General features: G+C 43.9%; 1 protein-coding gene across 2 annotated transcripts in view; it reads left to right on the forward strand.

Annotated features, from left to right (window-relative positions):
• Window positions 1-2,332: 2,332 nt before the first annotated feature.
• The window catches only part of GSK3B (glycogen synthase kinase 3 beta), a 153,439-nt gene continuing 137,084 nt past the window's right edge, over window positions 2,333-18,687 (forward strand). For both annotated transcript variants that reach the window (XM_082015588.1, XM_082015589.1), the window contains exon 1: window positions 2,333-3,642. In XM_082015588.1, coding sequence (XP_081871714.1) covers window positions 3,555-3,642 — 88 coding nt within the window. In that variant the 5' untranslated portion in view covers window positions 2,333-3,554. The remainder of the gene's footprint in view (window positions 3,643-18,687) is intronic.

Raw genomic sequence — 18,687 nt, forward strand, 5'->3', positions numbered from 1 at the left:
CTGTCTCTCTTAAGTCTGTTCTGTTTATGTCATCTTTTGAAAGAACTTCATCAGAAAATAACAAAATGTGATTTGCGTTGGCATTTTGGCGCTCGAGGCCAAAAAAAATAATTTCAAGCTCATGATTGGAATGTCTGGTGGTGCGTTTCAGGTAGAGGAGAGCTGGACACTGCCTAGTTGCACATTTACTTTGCCTTTTTATGTAAGATCACTCTTTAGAGAACTAATCCAATCTGTAGCTCTAATTTTTGACAAATAGTTGTGGCTGGTGTTGACAGATGTACCAAAACAGGAGAGAAAACGTCACTTTCATGGTTGGCAGCTTATTGAGACTGTGTCTCAGTAACGTTTGATACAGTGGTGTCTCAGAGGGGGCCTGGAAAGGTGAGTATGGCAGGGTGGTTTGGCGTGGCTGCAGTACCACTCCAATACTGGGATTTCAGACTGTGTCTTTTAGTCCTTGTTAGGGCACATGTCTTGCAACTGTCGGGTTTCCAGCTGTAGAGAGCTGCACAGGTAGCTCATGAAGAATCAGACCTTAAATAATCCCAGGTCCTTTGTAGTAGGTAAAACCATTCATCATTTATCAGGCAAGAAAAAAGGTTTCCAGCAAGCTGAGCACGCTGGGGCGAGCAAACTGCTGAACAGTTTTGAAGAGACTGGGTTTGTTTTCTGCTTTGGAAAACAGCTCTTATAAAGGATAAACTTTAGCTTTTAGCTGCCTTTGGCCAGGTCTTTGTTTGCTCACATAGCAATGTTGTTCAGAACAGGACTGAAAAAAAAGTTTAAAAAAAAAAAATAAATCTGGCAATATTTTGATGCCTTGAAAAGAAAACAGCAGCTCTCATTCTAACACTGGCAAAAAGTGCTTCTGCTAGTCCAAGTTATTTTTTTTGTGGTATAAACTATTCTGGCAAGAAAACTTTTTTTTTTTTAATGGCATAAGCAAGCGGTGCTCAATTTTTGCTGAGGTCTGCCGAGTAATTTTACTGAGGTCACAGCAGGGAGCAGTACTCCAGCGCCTGCTTTGCCAGGGCTGGGAACTGATGCCCCGAGGGATGCTTCAGAGCCCTGAAGTAATACAGGCTCTTCCAGAACAGTGCCTGGGACTCTGGCCAGGGCCAAACTCAATCTGCTCGTGGTGACACTGAGACCTGGATACAAGGGCCAGTTTAGTGGCTCTAACACGAACTGTGTTTCCTATAAGAAGGTCTTACTGGTAACAGCTGAATGGTGAGAACTTTTTAAGAGTCTTGATCTTCTTTCCCTATTGCTCAGGTGAGTTTCTGCAAAATAGGTTTACCATCGCTTCATGTGCTACCTCCGTGACTTCCAGCATACCATTATAATTTTTTAACCAGTCAGCTCACCACACTGCTACCTCTTTCCCACAGCCGCCGCCTTTTCCCACCAACCACACACCAAAGGATGACAACACAGCATGCACTAGCAAGAGCTGGTTCAACATCCTTTTTCTTTCTTGGCTCGATGAGGGATTGAAGGCAGGTTCCCAGGACCTCAGATCCTTGACGGTTTTAGAGCACAAACCCCGTTATTTTGGGGCTTCTTTTGTGCCACCCCCTCGGCTTTGTGCTGCCCAACCGGCCTTGCCTCATGACCAAGGGCCAGGCAGCGCGATGCCGGTGGGACTGGCCCCAGAGCCGCCCTCGGGGCGGGGAAGCGGGGGGAGCAGGCAGGGCCTAAAAGAGGGGCTGCCGCCCTTCAGGCGCGAAGGGCGGGCCCAACAGGCCCTGCGCCCTCGGGCCCGCTCTTCGCGCCTCACTGAGCAAGCGCGCTCCCCTCCTTCCCCGCCGGTCCCGCCCTTCTTGTCCGGTGAGGTCATAAAGGTGAGCGGCCGTGCCCCAACGGGAGCGGATTCTGCCCGCGGCCCCAAGGTGAGGGATTGGTCTGTGGCGGAGAGCTGGAGTTGCGTCTTCGGGCCGCCTCATCGCCGTGAGCCAATCGGAGCGCTCCGCCGGAGTAGCCAATCGCAGCCCGCGCTCGCTCTCCGCCTCGGGCTGCGGCTTGAAACCATCCCAGGGGTGTGTGAGAGAGACAGCGCGCCCCTCAATGGGTTCTCCCGCTTCGGCTCTCTTCGGGTTGGCTCGGCCATAGCCGGAAGAGAGGGCTCCTTCCTATTGGCTCCCTGACCGCGCTGCTAGGGCGGTGGCAGCGTTTTCCGATTGGGTCTCCGTTTCGCTTCGGGGAGACTCGGCTGTGCCCGTGATGACTTCGTGATTGGTTACGACCCGTTACAGGCATTTCCGTAACGGCCTCGGGATTGGTCCCGAGGAGGCTCGGATGTTTCCGTAAGGGCCTCGGGCTGGGGGCTAGCGAGTGCGTCGGGCTCTTCGGCTGGGTATTCACGGAAGGTGCTTAGGACCGTTCCGCAGCGTAGGGCGGCGACGGGCATAGGCGGCTGCGCGGCTTTGGCGCGCACACAGAGCGCAGCAGCGGGAGCCCGGCACGCAGCGGAGGCAGCAGCAGGGACAAAGGGACCGATCGGCAGAAACGGGGAGGGGGGCCCGGCGGAAGGCAGCCGGCGCCGGGAGGGAGCGACAGGAGGCTTCAGCCGGGCGGGCGAGTCCCATGTGCCTTGGACGCCCGGGGAAGCATCAACAGCACCAACCGCCGCCGCCAGCGCTCTGAAGCCGGCTGAGGAAGAGCCGGGGTGCCGCTGCCGCCGCCGCCGTCGTCATGGCCTGCGCCGCCGCTGCCGGCCGCCGCCCGCAGTGCAGCGTCCCCAGCCTGAGCCGCCGCCAGCTGCCCCTGCGGGCACAATGAGGAGCCGCGCCGGAGCCACCGCCTCAGCGCCGCACTGAGAAGCCTTAGCGAGCGAGCGAGGCCACCCGGACCGCTTCACCGCTACTCCGCCCGCCGCGGATCCTACCGCCTCTGCCGGATCCCTTTGCGAGAGACCGCATCACCTCCTGTCGGCGGATCCGGGAGCTCCGAGATCCCTCCGCCGGGGAAAAAATAGTCCCGTTCCCTGCCGCCTCCCTCAGAGGCGAGGGGGAAGGAGAGAAGAAGGGAGGGGGAAGAAAGAGGAGGAAGAAAAAGAAGAAAAAAAAAAAAGGGGAAAAGGAAAAAAGAAACCCAACGACGGGATCGGAGGAGCCGGGCCGTGAGCCTCCGCCCCATGTGACTGGCGCCCAGGGTGGGGGCAGCGAGGCCTAGTAAACCCCCCTCGCTCGCGGCCGGCAGCGGGAGCGGGAGAGGCGCCGGGGGGGCTGCGGACTGGGCGGAGGCGGCTCTCGGACCCACCGGCGCTGCCGGGAAGGATGGTTTTGTGAGAAACGGGCGGCGAGAGGAGGAGGAGGAGGAAGAAGAAGAAGCCGCCGCCGCCGGGCGAAGAGCGCGACAGAGACCTAGAGGGGAGGGGGCTTCCCCGGGGGGGGAAGGGGGGGCCCGGCGTTTCATGTGGCGCGTCCCGCCCGTCTCCTCCGGCTGAGCGAGCGAGGGAGCGGCAGGCGGGCCCGCCGAGCCGCCGGGGCGAGGCGGAGGGGGAAGGCAGGAAGAGAGAGGTGATCGGGGCAGAGCAGGAGCGGGAGACCATGTCCGGGCGGCCCAGGACCACCTCCTTCGCGGAGAGCTGCAAGCCGGTGCAGCAGCCCTCGGCTTTCGGCAGCATGAAAGTTAGCCGTGAGTATCCTGCTGCCGTGCGCGGGGGGCTATCTTGTTTGTCTGCCTGGCCCTACCGGGTCTTACCCCCTCCCCTCGCCTCGCCGAGGCGGTAAGGCGGAGGGCGGGAGCCCGGCTGGGGGCCGAGCGAGCAACCCCGGCTGAGGCAGCTCCCTTTCTCTCCCCTTCCCCCCCGCATTAACCTTGAATAGGCGCACGCCGCCGGTTCGTTTGGGGCCTGTTGGGCAAAAAATGCCGGGTGGTTTGTCCTCTTCTTTAGCCCCTGATCGCTGCCAGCGTTGTAAGCGGTCTCTGGCTAATTAAAAAGCCCCCCCTCCCCCCCTTTTTTTTTCTTCCCCTTTGTGAAATGGATTGGGACCTTCATAGCCTGTATCGCCTTTTTATTCCCCCCTGGAAAGTAGGAAGTGAATTGCGGGCACACGGGTATGCCCGTGACATTCACGTTCATTATGCGTTTTTAAGCACTTCGGGCTCTGAAGGAGAAAGGTTGGAAGATTTTTCCATGCACCCGTAGATCGGGTGTGAGCACCTAGTCCAGCCCATTAAAAAAAAAAAAGAGGGGGAGGGGAGCTTACAAAAGGTGTCTCTCTAGTATCCTCCAGGCTGGTAAAACGCTGAATAGAAGGAATAAGAAAATGGTTGTTTTGACATGTGAGCCTATGGTGTGGTTGTTTCAAGCTCGGCATGTCTTTTCCAGTTTTCTGATCAGCAGAATATTTTTAAGAATGAGGTCTGTGCTTTATTCTGTACAGGCATGTTGGAATTGTGTTTAATATGTGCCCATCCTTCATATTCTAGCTTGTGGGATTAGCTGGTTTATGTGAATGAAAAATATGTATTAAATCTGAACAAATGTACAGTGCGAGTGGAAAAAGGCCCTGTTCTGAGTCTCTAAAGACTGGCTATATGTTTGAATTAGGGAATGTCTTGATTTGAATATGTTCATATTAACAACTAAATTGTTTTTCCAGATTCATATTAGTAGTGTAGCTTGTCGAGATATTTTTCTTTTTCTTACAGAAATGCAGGGTGGCATCTTTATGGGACCAGGAATGCTTGATATGCATTACCATTCGATTGATCTATTTGATACTTGCGTACAGCCACACCTGACATGGCTCTGTGTGTGCATGCGTGCATATATCACACCGTTTTATGCATTTCATGCCAAAGCGCTATAAGAGTCTGAGCTTTTTGACAGATCAGAAATTCTGACGTTTTTTCTGCACCGAAATGTCCTCCACTGCGGTTGAAGCCTTGAAGAGAGCATTTGGCTCGGGGTCTGTAGTCAACCTTGCATCTGCATGATCAGCGTGCCTGCGGCACTTCAGAAAACACGGGTGCAGTTAACCTGTATTGCCAGCATAAGGGCGTATGTTTGATCAGGTCCAGCATTAACATTTATTAAGGATTCTTGATTTGTATGGAGAAAAACTGTGGGTGACTCCATTTTAATCTATTGATTTACTTTATGTGCGTGTGGAATAGGAAGCAGGGCTTGTTGATTGGTATTTCTGCAGGTGGCTGCCTAAACCAAGTGAGACCTAGACCTGTCATGCTCAGCAACTGAATTTGTCTTATGGAAGCTCTACAGCTTGATTCTTGAAAGGTCATTGATGTTCTTTTCCCGTTTATTTGAGGTCATAAACTAGGCAGATGCTTGCCTGCGAAGAGGTTCTTAACTGATGCAGACTAACAAGTTTGCAAATATGATTCAATCCAAAGTGTATAACCCTGACAGAGAAACAAAGGCCATACCATAAAGCACACACACTTGTGATAACCCCCACAGTTGCTGTAGTCATGTGCTCCTGGTCCTTCTGCTGTCTGGAAAAAAATGTCAGAACAAAACAAGAGAACCATCCATCCATGTAAGACAGTCCAGGAAGTTAACTTTTTTTTTTCTTTGTAAGAGAAAAATTCCTGGATGTCAAAAAGGGTTATATTTTTCTGGTTCTCATGAGTTTTGGTAGCATCTTATGGCATGATGTAGCAAGTTAGCTATTACCAGTGTTGAGTGCTTGGGTTAAAAAAATTTAAAAAAAAATCACTTGTGTAGTGAACAGAGAATTTGCTCGGCTCTTTTATTTTGCTATATACTTACAGACTGAAACTTTGCTATGTTCCAAGCCCTTTTGAGTGAAATCTGGGACAAAAGACTCCTTGTGAGGTAGCTGATGGATTGGTGTGTTCTGAGTCTTGCGGACACCCTTAGTACCTCTGTCTTGATTTAGGTCTTTTCCAAGGTATCAGGGAGCAAAACCTGGCTTGTTTGTCAACCTTTTTTCTTCTATTTGTAAGCTCAAAGTAGTGGTGAAATTAAATGAAGTCACTCTTGCTCTGGTGTCTCTGCAGCTATTGCTGCTCCTGGCTGAGCACTGCAACAATTATCTAGGAAGGATAAGCAGTGAGGAAAGGATTGATAAAGTAGTGGAGGAGGGCTCACTGACCCTTGTGTTACCTGGGAGGAGTAGTACTAGAACCACATGGTGATTGCTTTTCTCCCGAAGGTGTATGGGGGAGAAAGAGTGAGCAAGGATTTTTTTTTCATCTCTTCCCTGTGTAATTTATTAGACTTAATTTATGAGACTTTGTTCTCAGAAGTTGGTAAGAAAGCTTGAGCCTTGAATGAAAGGATGGGAGATGAGCAACAGCTGCTTCTCCTCTGGCTGTAGGGAAGGATGTTGACTTCTCATACATGCTGCTCTCATTGCTCTGTGATAGACGTTACAAGGTTTTAATGTTTCTGCAAGAGCAGGAATCCTCCGGCCTTCTTGTATCTCTTTCAAGCCGTACCAGCATCAAGAGTACCTTCTGAAATCTATTTTTTGTATCTCTATTTATATTTTGGTGGTTTTGAAATCACTCCACCATTCTTTCCACCCTACCATGTGGCTTTCTACATTGCAGTAATTCTCAAGTAGGTTATTCTTTGTGCAGGTCTCTATTGCTGGGTTTGTAGGCTTTCCCCGCACAAAAAAAAAACAGGTGCATGTGCTCCTTCTGTTGAGCCTGGCCCTCAATGGGAGGGAGCTGAGTTTCCAGTTTCCCTCTTGCTGATACTATCAACCTGCTGGTTATAGTATAAGAGAAGAGGTATGAGCTTGAAGCTTTCCTTTGTTCTTCACCTAGTTGTTCTTGCATTGCTTCCAGATGTACATTGTTTCCCAAATGGGAAAAAAATAATCCTGAAATATAAAGGGTAGTCACGCAACACATGACCAAAAATATCTGTATAAAAATAGAAGTCTTGAAGTTTGCAGTATGACAATTTTAATCTAATGACTGTGGAATTGATTTTTTTTTTTTTTTTTATCTTCCCTGAGCTTCTGGAAAATAAGTGTTTTAAATAACACCAAGTCCTTGTAGACAGCAGTACTTACTGTAACTGTAGCCAATTATCTTGTTGGTCTGCAGTAAATAATGTCAGGGCTAACGCTTGCCATGAAGACTTTTTTGCTTCATGTGTGAGTGTCATGGCTCTGTAATTGGTTATGAAGAATTTGTTGACTTGGAGGGTGAGGAAGGCAATTTTATTTGCTTTAGTTAATTCTGATGTTGTACTCTTGGTTACAAAATCTAAAGGACAATCACATAATAATTCATTTTGGACTCTCTGGAAGAACGTTACAGTGGTGCCAAACTTGGTTTTTGTTGAAGTTTTCTTTTCTTCTTGGATTCAGTTTTTTTGTACTGTATAATCTCCCAAAAGCACGATAGCTTGATAAACCTATATTGCTGTGTACTGTTCACACATGGTACTGCCACTGGCATTTGTGTCATGCATCTTTTGTTAGTGTAATGGCTCTTTAAAAAGTGGTTCATGAGGAGTAAAGTCTAGGAGTTAGTTCTGTTAGTAGCCACCCCACAAGCCAGGACATAAAAGTGACTGCTTTTTAGGTAGCACATGGCATCTAAGTAACAGTTTAATACTGCATGATGTGCAGGTAGATGTGTAGGAGGAGCCGTGGAAAAGAGCACCCTGGGCAACTTCAGTGAGAAGGAATGAGTGGGGCTGTTGAAACTGGCAGAATGATTGAGATAATGCCACCTTCTGTTTCTCAACCCAGTTAGGGTAGGGCCTTCTTTATTGCTTTGATAGCAGTTTCTGCCTAATTGGTTTCTGAAACTGAAAGCCGCCTATCCTGCTCTCCTTGCTGGAGAGAGGAAGATCACTCCCTTCCAGAAGCCTGCTGAGTGTTATGTGTCTGGCTGTCGCTGATTCTTAGCCCTGTCCAGCTTTCTGTCTGCTGCTGGGTGAATAGCTTTCCTCATGCTCAGACTTTAAAAAATTGCACTAACGGGGTCAGCTAATGACCATGTGTGCTACAGTGAAAAGTGTCTCATGCTGTAGTGCCCCAGAGTCATACCTTGTAGTCTGAAAAGGAATAAAACAGTTGTCTGCTGTACTTAATTCTAATGCTGCCAAACTACTTTCTCTTTATTCATGGTATTAGGGGTAGTTGAGCAGAAGAATGACTAATAAAGAAGTGAGGCCTGCTAATGGAACCTGTCAAATGACAATTTGATTATTTTGCTGTCCCCCACGCTTTTTTCTGTGGGTTGGTGGTTTAGTTGGTTTTTTTTCTTGTAAGACATATTGGGGTTTGTCCTGAACCTTCTCTTCTCATTCTGTCACTGTGTGAAACACTGCATGTTTCCCCTTCCCTACACTGCTTCCTGAAGGTGATCCCCTATTGTATTATCACATAATTCTCCTTTTGTATTTCTTAGGAATATTTTAACCACTTTGTTTACCTATATACACAGCTATGGAAACCCATATGGAGTATGTTCCTTACCTGTATGCATTTTGGCTCAGGAAGTTGTTGTATCACTTAATCTGTTAACTTGATAGGGCCTTGTAGGTATCACAAAGCAGTGGTGGTTTATGTCCTCTGATCTTTTTCTTGGGGGATAAGAAAAGAAGTAGTTTTTTGGCACGTATTGCTGAAGACCACCCCACAGGCTGAAGGGTTTCCCTCTACTGCCCCAAGAGTGCTTTGATTTTGATGTATTATATATTTAAGCACTCTCTTAGGTAGAACATAAAGGATTTTTCCAGTTTTGGTGTCCAGTTTACTCATCACAGGTCTTCATAATGGTACAAATCTGTGGGATATTGGCTGTTGGTATTCACTCACCCAGTGCTCTTTCTTGAACTGGATGGATGAGTGATGTGGAGAAGATTCTGAAAGCCTATAGGGTATCTGTGTCCGCAAAAAGCCTGTGGTTAAAGCTTTGTGCTGTGACCAGCTCTAGCATTTTCTGAAATGAATTAAATGCTAAACCCCTTAGTTATTTGAACCCATTAGTTAATAATATGCAAGGTGGTTGGAGAACATTTGCAGCCTCTTGGTTCAAGCTGTTGGAGTCTTTTTGTTTTGAATGACTTGATGACTCCCTTTTGAATTGGAAGGTCTGTTATGTTTGAATTTCCAGAAATTTCTGTAGACTTAAGACTTGAACATTTTTCTGGAGTGCTCTCCCTTTTGTTTTTGTTAAAAAAAAATAAAAATCCAACTTTACTCTGAGGACTTTAGTCACCCATAGCTAGTGTGGGAAGTGCTAAAGTGGCTGTCTCCAGCAAAAGCTCTATGGCTGGTGGAGTTACTTGCCTGCTTTCTGAATTTAATGAGCATCAGCCCAGTGCAGCCTTGAAAGATGAATAAAACTTTTGAAGTCAAGCAGCTATGAAAAGGAGCTTATTGAAAGTTTAAATGCCTTGCAAAACAGCTCTCCTCATTTTTCTTTGACCTAAGTCCACATGAAATCCAAAATTTTGTCTTGTCAGCACTTCCTTCAGTAAGCCGCACAAATAGATGCTCTTTTATTTATGTATGTTGAAAATAAATGCTAATGACAGCTTTTACAATGTGGCAAGAAAATATACTCCCTCAGACATAAAGGCTCAAACCCATAGAGTGCAGTACAAGTCAGACCCCCTCTCTTTAGATGCAAAACCAGGAATCCCTTGGCACTTCTCATCTGATGGAAATTGTTGCTGAAGTGCTGCATAGTGCCATTGGGGAAGACATAAGTTTGGAGGCATGATGGTCTATACTGCTTTATATTTTTGAATTGTTTTAAAATGTAGCCATATATTGAGTGCATTGCAGCAATCTGGTCTTAAGGCGAGAAAGGTGTGAGACATGGTAGCAAGATGCACATCTGTGAGAAATGGCATCATAGTCATGCTGAGATGAGGTGTTCGTGGTCCGTGCTGCTGTCTCTCGTTAAACAGAAGCCTAAAATTAAGCTCTACCTGAAGTTTTTGCAAACTAGATTTGGGTAACCACAATAGGTAGAACAACTGTTTTCATCAGATCTTCAGAATCCCTCCTGCCCCCGTAGGTAGTGAGTTACCAATGTAGCAGGTTACCAGTGTGCTGTAGAGAGAGGGTCAGTTATCTAGGTGTAGTCCATGAGATAGCACATGTCCGACTCAATCCTATATCCGCTAATAGGTCTGCTCTGTGGTGTTCTGTCTGTGCAGTAGGAGAGATGAGGTGATTTCAACAGAAACCCATGTGGGAGACCTTACTGAAAGCATTTCTATATCACCCTCTGAGAATTGTCAAAAATGTGGATGCCCAGAAGTCATACAGATGTGTCTCTAAAAGAAGTGGACAGTGATTTTTCTTGTATGATCACTGCTATCAAAGAATCTTTTCATTAGGTGCTCTTGCCACAGATGACTTGTCTGTTGTTCAGAAAAGGAAATAAAGCAAAGCAATTCATTCTGTACTTTTATCTCTTGCAGACGGGAAGTAGACCTAAGCATTGAAGGCAATTTGTGTTCTCACCTGGTCTGTCTTATAATGAAAGAAAGGAAAGTGGTAAGATAGCTTAGTAATGTCAGGCACTGAGGCCTCTTTTTTTTTTTTTTTTTTAAACAGAAGCCCTACAGCAACAGCTCCGTCTCAAGGGATGGTACCAGTCCTTCCCAAGAGTGTTTCCACTTCTCCATAGCCGCAGACACAATATTTCCTGGCTTAGTCTCATCAGCTGAGGGGCTCTTTACCTAGTATCAATACCAGTGCTTCCTGCACATGCACTTGACTAGTGAGTTGATATTAACTTCGTGAAAGTGAGTTGCCAAGTGTCTTGCCCATGATTAGTTTACTGATGATGTGCAAGCTTTCTGCGACAATAACATGGAGTCACTTTAGCTGAAGCAGTAGTGCTGTGGGGTGGCAGAGGGCCTTGGTGCCTGCCATAGGAAATTCACTTTAGCTTGCTTATAAGTAAGAACTTACAGCTAAGGAGAATGTAGTTTTGTAACTTTGTGATAGGTCTGAATAGGGCTGGGTGTCTCCTTCTTTGTAGGTTGAAATGACCAATATAGTCATGTTGAAAGTAGTGAATGACTGTTATGCTGGTATTATGATAACATTGAGTTGAATCATTTAGAGATAGCTGCTAGTATTTTTCCTTTGTTTAGGTAGCTTCTGTCGATTTTATTTTTGAGTCTAGAAAGTGTCTCTTAAACATATCACAGGAATGTGTAGTGGTATACTTCCATTGCTTGACATGTCTCCTCAGGCAGTTGGGCAGATTTGAAGAAAACTGTTAGTAGTCCAAGTGCCTCACAGGTAGGTGATGATAATAAGAGACCTGCTGATCAGAAGAGAAAGAAAAGATGTTCCTGACTAATACCACCAGATAACTAATACTGTAGAGGGTGTATGGGACTTAGGAATGCTGTGCTGCTGTTCATGCATGAAGCTAAGTGTTTCAGTGTAGCGGCAAAAGCTGCCACAGGCTTTTGGATCAGAGCACTTAGAAGGAGAGAAGTTGGGTGTTGGCCCTGAAGTTATAACCAGAAGGGAAGCAGCAGCTGAATTTTTCCAACCAAGGCAGACTTCTTAGAGCCACAATTGTAGAACGTCGTCTGGTTTGACTTTTTCAGTAGGAATATAATTCTTGTCAGCTACAAGCCCTGTAGTTCAGAGAAGTATCTTTTGCCAGGAATGCAGGCAATTGTTTAATTTTCAGACAGGCCAAGAATATATTTTGCAGAAAGATAAATTAAAATGTGACTTTCGCTGCAAAGAACAATTTGCTTTTTCTTGCAGTGTAGGAAGAGGAAAAACTATTTAGTTGCAGTTGATAGCATCAATCTGTTCTTGATTCACACCCTGCTGCAAACAGTTACACAGAACCTATATGATTATTGGTATCCCATCTCTAATGTGCTTCATTTGTTTTAAGTATTTGGAAAATAAAAAAAGTAACACAACGATTTGACCTGTATGGAGTGGGTTTCCTTGAAGGGAGGAGGGGGTCACAAATTCATCAACCTAAATAAACAGAATATTTGGTTGTTGGCCAAGTAAACATGAATCATTTGGCACAGATCTGTATCCCTGTAAATGAAGTCCATAGCCATAAATTAATTTCCCCACATTTGTGGGAGACTGAGTATCAGCATCAGAAAGATTGTTTTGTGCCTTGCTGAGAGAATAAAAGCTTTCTACTTTTTGCAGGTGAGTAGATGTAAGGCTTCTGGAATGGCTTTTGTTTATATATACAATTGCTCAATTGAAACCTAAAGAAGCGGAAAATAATGTTGTCCTTGAGAAGATCATATCTGTTGACCATTTCATTTCTAATCTTGCAATCTCACTCATGATTGTATGTACTGGCTTGGGAGCCATGGGTAGGTATAGGGCAATGCAGCATAGCAGTTGCAAGTTAATTTTTTTTCCTGTGTTCCTCAGAGAATAGAGAAACCTTACTAACCAAATTTCAGTTTTAGAGACATTGAAATAGGTTTACAAAAATTGTTAATTTTGGATTACATGCTGTAGTAGCCACAACGGAGTGCAGAGTTGATTTGAGTCTTGGGGAAATGCTTTAAAGGCCTATGAAAAGCTAGGTGTGTTTTTTTTCCTGTTTGTCTGGTTTTGTTTTCTAGTGGATCAACTAGTGAACGTGCTAGAGACAAAAGCATGAGGTTTGTGCAGAGTGGGAGAACCTTGCTATTCCAGAACTTCAGATGATACTTGTCAATGGGAGGGCAGGGACAGCTTTGATTGCAACTCCCAGTAGGGAAAGTACTGGTGTTTTTAGATTGAGCTCAGCTTTGAGCTTGCTCTTCTTTGATCAGGCATGAGTTAGTTTGGGGTTGCATATAGATTTTTATTAAGAAAGTGGCATAGGGATGGCAGTTGAGTATGTTTGTTGGACTCTAAATTTACATGTCTGAGTAAAAAAAAAAAAGTTCACCAGCAAATTCTGAGCGTTGTTCAATTAGACTGTGTTTTAGAAATGTAGTTGGCTTAATAGAAGATCTTTTTAGGGTAATGAATACTACCAAATCCGCAAGCCTCTTCTATTTCATGATAGGCTTAACTTCAGTGGACTGAAGCTCCTCTTTGACTGGTGTTACCTGCTTTCAGTGTCCATAGAAGCTAATAAAGGCATTGCTGGGATCTGTGACAGAAGAATGGTGGCTGTTTTCCCAGGTGGCACATTTGAAATGCCTGTGGGATTTTGCAGACAGGTATATATTCATGAGACAACAAACAACATTTTCTGTGTCATGTCAATGCTTTGGCTTTATGCAGTAGCTTGTGGATTATTTTTTTTTTTCCTAATAAACTAGATTCTTTTCACTGGTAATATTTGAGTAGTTAGTGATTGACTGTAAATTTTGATTATGCTGGGCCAACTCTAACAAGGAGTAGTGCAGAGATGTTTATGCTATGTCCATAATTTCAGAAATACTCTTGTTGAGACAGTGACACTGCCCACATTTCAAAATGTCTGGTGAAAGCCTAATTTTTGTTCTTACCTGGTGGCACAATTACAAAATGTAAATTTCTTCTAGAGTTACTTTAGAACATGTAGTAGCTGCATATGCCTTTCAGTTTATTCGGACATTGTGGGGGCATTGTTTTGGCTGGGCCTTTGTTTATTTTGTCTTTTGGGGGGGGTGTTTCATTGTGGGGTTTTGTGGGTTTGGGGCCTTTTTGTTGTTGTTGTAAGAGCTGCTGGAATCAGGAAGGCATTCTTGGCAGATCAGGTCAAAGTCAGTGGATTCCAGATGAGAACAAATCATGATAGGTTGTCCTCTAGCAGCTCCTTCTCTCTGACTTCTTACATGTATTTGTGTGTAGAGAGAGACACACACATATGCATTGTCAGAAATATGGTATGAAGTAGAAGATCTAGATTTCTGAGATCTGGAATTTAAACCTAGATCATGTGTGAAGGCTTTGCTTTAGACCTTCTGCTTTAAAGCCTTTACAGACTGCTTTAAAATGTTCTGCCAAATCTGCGTTGACTAATTATGTTTCTGCAGGCCAGACTTCAGAGTAGTGTTTTAATACTTGAACAATAATTGTTTTGTCAAAAATTGCGAACCTGTTTCTCATTTGACTTCACACGATACGTTCTGTGACTTGGTGACATCCTAACCTACTAGCATTAACATTTAATTTTGGTGCTGCTAAGGGAGCTCTGAAAGAAGCTGTGTTGCAACCGGATGTGCTGTCTTCTATCACTCTAAATGCCTTTTCCCCGTTGAGTGTTGTGACTATGGGAGACTTCTCTCCTGGTTGCAGATTTTTGCATTTGGGTTGTTAGCAAGCCAATTTCTAAAGAACGTACTGGCAAGGTAGGAAATGGGATTTCTGACTTCGATAAATTATCAAGACTTCTGTATGTATGTGGCTATAAAATGGAGTATTTTTCAAACTCATAAGAGGTTAGTTTTCCAGTAAGGACATAGTCACCTATGTGACTTTAAATTCACTGAAAGAAAATGAAGACTATTTTAAAAGTTTTTGGTATAGGAGGCTTGAGACACACTTAAAAGTTCTGCAAGTATTTGCCGCACTATTTAGTGAAACTGTAAGAATCTGTACTGAACGCTGGGATTCAATACCCATGGATTTTTCAGGATATTATTGCAAAGGCAAAAAACCCAAACAAAAACCCCAAACCAATTGTACACCTACTGCAGGTATAGGGTTATATCTGCTTTTTTTTAAAGGGAATTACAGTCTCTCTGTCACTGTTTTTGACTAGGTGATTCAAGCATTAAATTGAACCATTCTTAGTGTAGCGTTGTTGTGACTAATATACGGAAAAAGCATGGGGATTTGACAATGCTGTTGATATTACAAGCTAGATTTCTGCTAATGTAGCATATACTTCCACAGAAATGTTGCAAACCTCTGCGGTCTTTTCTTGTTCTAAATTTTGGGTAAGTTGATTTTGCACCTTTAACATATGAGTACAAAAGCTCATATTTACTTTCAAAGCTATTCATGGCATTCTTGTTTGAGTATCGAGGAAGACTGGTAACATGTATGTTTTAACTTGCTTATTTTGGCTGTTCACACTTAACTGCAGCCTGATGTCTTCTGTAGTGCGGCACTTTCACCTTTCAGCATTCTTGTGTACTGCTGTGCTTCCAGTGGAGTCCCAAAGTCATACTGCACCAAGCTTTGCTGGTGTATGGATTCATTTGTGGAGGTGAGCAGCTGTCACCTAGTACTTTGCAGGTATGCCTTCAGTCTGCACGAATGGAATAAGCAGTTCTTGCAGGGGGGGAAAAAAAAAGACTAATAGGAGTGGCATCTCTGTCTGGTATGCTACTATGCCTAATATTTTTCTGGGAAATATGAGGAAGAAGTGTATGAAAAATGTATCAGTAGTCTTCTAGAAATGAAGCAGGGCATTCATGCAGTGAGGTGAACAATGTGTTGGCACTGAGGACTAGACTTTCTAGAAGACCTCTCTACATAGGGTATTGCAGTTTTGCTTTGAGACTATAAATGCAACTTTTTATGACTAGTGTATTTGAAAGACCTGTTATTTCTAAGTATAGTAGAGAACAAAGGCAAGTATTTCTACAAATTCAGATAATGTCCAGGATTTTGTCTGGAAAAATAGTTAATAAAGGGGTGGGGAATTTGTCTGCAGATGAAGAGGGATAATGAGCTTTCATCTGACACTGAAGAGAGCAGATGTTACTGAACTCCTGGAGATCTGTTTGTTGAAATCCCTTGAATTGCTCTGGGTATCTCTTGTGCTGTTTTCATGTGATTTCTCATTCTGTCTGTCTTTATGAAACCCACTCATACGTAAAAAACACGCAATGAGTCAGGTAGTGATTATTCGACCATTGCTGTTTCTTACCACTTTCTTCCACCCTGCTGTATGTAATTATTCTGTGTGTGGAATCAGCTCTGCTGTATTTATCACTATTTTTTGTGCTTGTGTGGAAAGTCATTAAGCATTAAATATACAACTACCTCATAGTACTCTTCCTCCATTTTTAAATGAAAATATAGAGAGCTAATGCAATAATACTAGCATTCTACCAGATTTATAAACTATATATGAAATGTTCTCCTTTAAAATGTACCTCTTTGGATATCCTGAGATACACTATATAATGTGTAACTCTTGAAATGGTGTGGAAAATGGAGCTGAACTACAGTGACATACTGGAAGTTGGACGATCTGACTTAAGATTTGGTGCCGCTATTGGAAGTTCAAGAGTGTATTTTCTTCTTTAGAATGCAGGAAGGTAGGCTGGTGCAGTTATGAATCACTTTTGCTTCAACATTCCTTTGTGCTACTAAAAGAGAAGTAGCTGAAATCCTCCAGAAGTTATTTGAAGCTCCCCTTTTAAAAAATATGGTACTCCTCAGATTCTTACGAAGTGATCTACTCCATGGCTGTTCTTTGAAGAAAAGGATATGTAGACTGCATAACTGAAACCTCTTTAAAGGAGATGAGCCGTGGAACGTTCTGGTAAATGGAATTAAATGTGTCGCATGGAAGTGCTTGTTTTAAAAAACATCATCAGTAAAACCTTTAAATATGTACTTTTATGGAATACTGTTAACTTTTTCCTCCAGTAATTCAGTCACAGCATCGTTTTCATTTTTGGGGCTTTATGCACCTGAGATTTTTTGTTCCTGTGAACTGTTGTTGGACACGGGCAACAAGATGCAATGCTGGAGAAAGGTGTAACTTATTGTTAGGTAAAGCTATGGAATGTGCTTAAAATATGTGGCATATGTATATATATAATTTAAGGTGTATATGCATACCTCCTGTTAATTGCTGTGGTGTTATTCTTTGGGTGTTTGCTTATGGCTGCTCTTGAAGACAGGAAAGTGGATTACGCAATGCCTTGATCTGACCCAGTATGCCTGTTCTTACAGATGAAACATAATTGTCTATGCTCACTTTGAGAGTGTTAACTATTTTATGTATCCTGGCAGAAACTCAGGCATTTGTTTGTCTAAGAAGAGTCTGCAGCCATTATAAAATAAACGGTCCATTGAAGTTAGTCAGGACTTGTGGCCAAACTAGAAGGATGGGTCAAGGGGGTTCTGCAGAGTTTTCTTAAGTGTAGTAGTAAGTTTTTTGCAGCTGATCTGAGTAAACTTTCTAAACTTGCGGATTGCATTCCCTTCAGAGGTGCTCCCAAGGACTAAAGAGCATGTGTTCAAAACGACCTTGAGAATGCAGTGTTACCTAAAGTAGGATGAAATTTAGCAGGGTCAGATGTAGTCTATTAGTCTTCAGTAAGACTTGGTTGTGCAGATACCAGGATGAGGGATGACTGGGAAGACAGGAGATGTGGAGGGAAGAACCTGGAGTCAGATATTTGCATAGTGGTCATGAATCAACTGGTGTTGCAAAACCAGGAAATTTTTTACTGGGTGTGTTAACAGCAATGCCATGTAAAATACATGAAGTTAGCCTTCTCACTTCTCAATGTGCGAGTAACGTACTGGGGGAAGAACAGACTGCAGGCAAAGGTGAATGATCAGAGATCTAGAAAATGTGCTGTAAGGGAAAGCTGAAGGCACTTTGGATGATTTCTTTTAGAGGAGACTGAAGGGAGATTTCATTTGATAACATTCTCTAAATATGTTAAAGATAGTTGGAAAGAAGAGACTAAGCTGTTGTCTTCTCCACTGGAGATGAAACAAGTTGTAGGCTTAAATTCCAGCAAACATGCTTTAAGTTAGTTTAGTCAAACTAAGAACAACGGTGGCGTTGGAATAGATTGGGAAGGCTGTCAGATTCATGGCAGTGGCTGTTTTAAAAATGAAAAAGTTCACCAGGTAGTTTAAATATGTAAGTTTGGAGAGGCTTTAATTAAGACAGTCTGTGGTCCCTTGTGGTCTTATTTTCTGTCATTCTGGTTATTTCTGCATGGTCTTCAGATGAATTTCAGTTACAGCGCACTGATCTTGTTCCTTCTCCCCTTGGGATGAAGTAGCCTCATGCTATTGGCAGCTTGCTGGCAGTTAGTGGATGTGAAGATGAGAATCTGTGAAACTGGTCACAGCTTTAGCACTTAAAGGCTACATAGATTATTTTAGAGAGATTAGCTTCAGTCTTGCAATTTAGCATATGCAATGGTTTGTCCTGGCCTTGGCACGTAGCTCTGATTTTGAAAGAATCATAGAATAGTTTGGGTTGGAAGAGACCTTTAAAGGTCATCTAGTCCAGCCCCCTGCAGTGAGTAGGGACATCTTCAACGAGACCAGGTTGCTCAGAGCCCTGTCTAACCTGACCTTGAATGTTTCCAGGGATGGGGCATCTCTCTGGGCAAACTGTGCCAGTGTTTTACCACCCTCAACATAACTTTCTTCCTTATACCTAGTCTGAAAGAACTTCTTTGGCCTTGGAGTTTAGGTAAATGTACTGTATTTGGAAAAGCTTAGTATGGTTGGGCAGTCTGTATTTTTATTTAGAGGTTTAAATTGGCTCTGAATTTTGGTTTTTTGACATAAGTGCTGTTCAAATGAAAGCTTGGTCTAGTTTGGTAGTCCTGTACTGCAGTTGAGAACCGTAGACTTTCTGTGGGGGATCTCTAGGGCTTGCTTCATGTGGATCTTGAGAAAAACAATGCTTTCCTTCAATTTTTGATCCTGTGGTTCTTAGTTCAACACAAAAGAATTTAGTGCAAGTGAAGAGCTGCCCAAAGATTCAAGTGTAGACCAGGACCATATTGCAGTACCTGTGTTAAGTACCAAGCTTATGATGTGGGGTGTGTGCCCA

The sequence above is a fragment of the Phaethon aethereus genome (assembly GCF_964289735.1).
Source record: "Phaethon aethereus genome assembly, chromosome: 1".
NCBI classification, from domain to species: domain Eukaryota; kingdom Metazoa; phylum Chordata; class Aves; order Phaethontiformes; family Phaethontidae; genus Phaethon; species Phaethon aethereus.